This window comes from Monoraphidium neglectum (genome assembly GCF_000611645.1).
Source record: "Monoraphidium neglectum strain SAG 48.87 unplaced genomic scaffold scaffold03613, whole genome shotgun sequence".
In the NCBI taxonomy this organism is placed as follows: Eukaryota; Viridiplantae; Chlorophyta; class Chlorophyceae; order Sphaeropleales; family Selenastraceae; genus Monoraphidium; species Monoraphidium neglectum.
The window spans coordinates 3,362-5,981 of NW_014010016.1; the positions used below are offsets into that span (position 1 = coordinate 3,362).

At 61.5% G+C, this 2,620-nt stretch overlaps 1 protein-coding gene across 1 annotated transcript; it reads right to left on the minus strand.

The window, feature by feature from the left end:
- Nucleotides 1–437: 437 nt before the first annotated feature.
- Nucleotides 438–2,593, minus strand: MNEG_13083 (hypothetical protein; the record flags this gene model as incomplete). The annotated part of the gene is made up of 5 exons (XM_014038446.1): nt 438–698; nt 1,041–1,142; nt 1,544–1,607; nt 2,044–2,207; nt 2,504–2,593. The coding sequence occupies 5 exons, from the start codon at nt 2,591–2,593 to the stop codon at nt 438–440; spliced, it is 681 nt and encodes a 226-aa protein (XP_013893900.1).
- Between the last annotated feature and the right edge of the window lie 27 nt (nt 2,594–2,620).

The following is a 2,620-nucleotide window of genomic DNA, read 5'->3' on the forward strand; positions in this document are numbered from 1 at the left end:
CGGCGACCCTTCTACTTGAGGGTTGAGAAGCTAGAGCTAGCGCCAGCAAGCTGAGCCCCCGCCAGCCAAAGTGGAGACTTTCTTATGCGAGATAAATGATGTAGCAGCCATGAGTCAGGTTTGCCCTTGCACATTATGCATTGACCACCCAATGACACCGTAATGGCACCGGGAAAGCCGACCCCACCACTCAAAACACAAACACACAGATGATAGTAGCACGCTCCTGCATCCCGCCCTCTGCAACTGCCCGCTGCCCACTCATTGCCGTTCATTTTCGTCGACCCGCCCTGCTTCGCTTGGGTCGAGCAATCCGTTTGCCTGTGGACCTCTCTGCCTGCACGCCTTCCATTGCCCTTGCGCGCTGCCAGAAACAAGCCGCTGGGCTGGGAATGCCAACCACCACGCTGCACAGGAAACCGAGGCGCCGAGCGCAATTACTGGTTGACGAAAAGGAACGTCCCGGACTCCGCCGCGAGCATCTTGCGCGCCCGCGCCGCCCCGACCACCCTGGCGAGCGCCAGCGCGTCATATCTGCAGAACAGCGCCGCCACGGAGCCCTGCGCGCCGGCGGCAGCTTCCGCAGCGGCGGCTTCCGGCGCGGGGCCGGGGGCGGCGGCGGCCGCGGCGCCCTCCGAGAGGTTCAGGAGCTCGCTGTAAAAGTGGGCGTGCTCCGGAAGGGCGTAGAACACCGCGTCCTAAGGGTTTTTGATTTGTAAAATTTGGAGGGTGTGAGAGTGTTGAGGGCGTTGGGTGGGATGCGGCGAGCAGTTGAGTGTGAGCTTGCATGCGTGCGTGCATGAGCATGGGGGACGTGCATGCTTTCAATTGCATGCGTCCGTACACGCGCCGTGCCCACACACACACATGTTTGGACGCACACGCACAAGGACATATCTTTTGGGACACATCATCCTGCTATCACAGCCAAAACAGGCCTCAAAGTACGAACGGTCGTCCTCCTTCAACCCCGATTTGCTCCAAAACCAAGCACCAAAGGACCCACACAAAAAAGCGCAGCAAGTGCCCCAAAGCCGCACCCGGATGCCTCGGATGCGATAGCGGTGGTAGAAGTGGGCGCGCTCGGTGTATAAGAGCAGGGGGGTGCGGCGCTGGAAGAAGAGCGAGCGTGCGCGCGTCACCTGGTGTGTGGGTGGGGGGGCGTTGTCCGTGCGGTGTGGTTGGGGTGAGGGTTGGGGGTGATGTGGTGCGGGCGGGCGCGTGCGCGGGCGCGTGCACACGCGCGCGCGCGCGTGTGTGTGTGTGTGTTTGTGTGTGTGTGGTTGTGTGTGTTTGTGTTTGTGTTTGTGTTTGTGTTTGTGTGTGTGTGTGTGGGGTGGGGGTGCGTGCGTGCGTGTGTGCGCGTTGTGTGAATGTGTGCGCGCGCGCGTGTGCGTGTGTGTATGTGTTTGCGCGCATGCAAGGAGGCGAGATGACAGGCGAGCGCCGCGACTACCTCCAAGGGAGCCCTGGTGGCATGGATCCCGACCAGGCATCACCCGATGACGTCACCCAACCAGGCATCATTGAATGACGTTATCACCTGGCTGTAGGGTGTATACTCTGATACCGCCAGGAAGTCCGCCTCCTCCGCTTTGAGGAAGTTCCTGGGGTAACACACAAGCACAAAGTTTGCAGTGTTTGGTTCTGACTTGCAAGGGAGACGGGTGAGCGCTCGTGCGGCTGTGTGTGTTTTGTGTGTGTATGCGTTGCATTCAAGTGTTTTCTGGGATCGAAATGAGAGGGAGAGGGGCAGCAAGGGCGCCTTTGTGCGGATGTATGTGAAAATTGTATCACCGCATGTGCATCATCCATGCATCGATTCGCGCCAAGGTCCAGCGGCGGCCCGGCGGCTGGCCGCAATGAATAGGCAGCCCCCAGCAGCAAGCATACAGCCGCGGCCACACACACAGGATCAGGGGTTAGGGGTTAGGATGCGGGGTTTTAGGGTTTAGGACCACGCGCCCCCAAGAGGCGGGCCAATGTGCTCTATGGGTTGGCACCCTTAGAACCAGCCAAGGCCCCCACCACAACGAGGCCCACCTTAGCCGCACAAAGTCGAAGTACTGCGGCACGAAAAGCAGCACGCCCCCGCCCGCACACGCCTCCTGCAGCCGCGGCCAGACCGCCGCCTTAAAGTGTTCGAGCCGGGCGTCCGCGGCGGCGGCGGCGGACGGCGCGTCGAAGCGCTCAAACGTCTGCCGCACCTGCGCAAAGCAAGACGCGGGGCGGCTCGGTCGGTTGAAGAGCGCTCGATCGGGGACTGGTGCTGTTGGGGCACGTTGTGTGAGCGCAGGTGCCATCCGAGCGCGGCCGCGCGCGCCACGAAAGCAGGCGTGACAGCACGGCATGCGGACCACCACCGAAAGGCAGGCTTGGAGTGCATCGCAGACTGCTGCATGTGTCGAAGACCGACAACAAACCAGTGCTGATGCCTGCAGCACGGTTGCAGATATTTGATGATACCCAACAGGATGACAAGTTCGTCTCAGTCATTACTCACCCGAGGCACCACCTGCGAGAGCACCCCCGCAGGCTCAGCCACCAGCCGCGCCTTGCCCGCGTGGCTGCAGCACCTGCGAGGGAGAAACATGGAGGGGAGGGGTGACGGGCGTTGGGT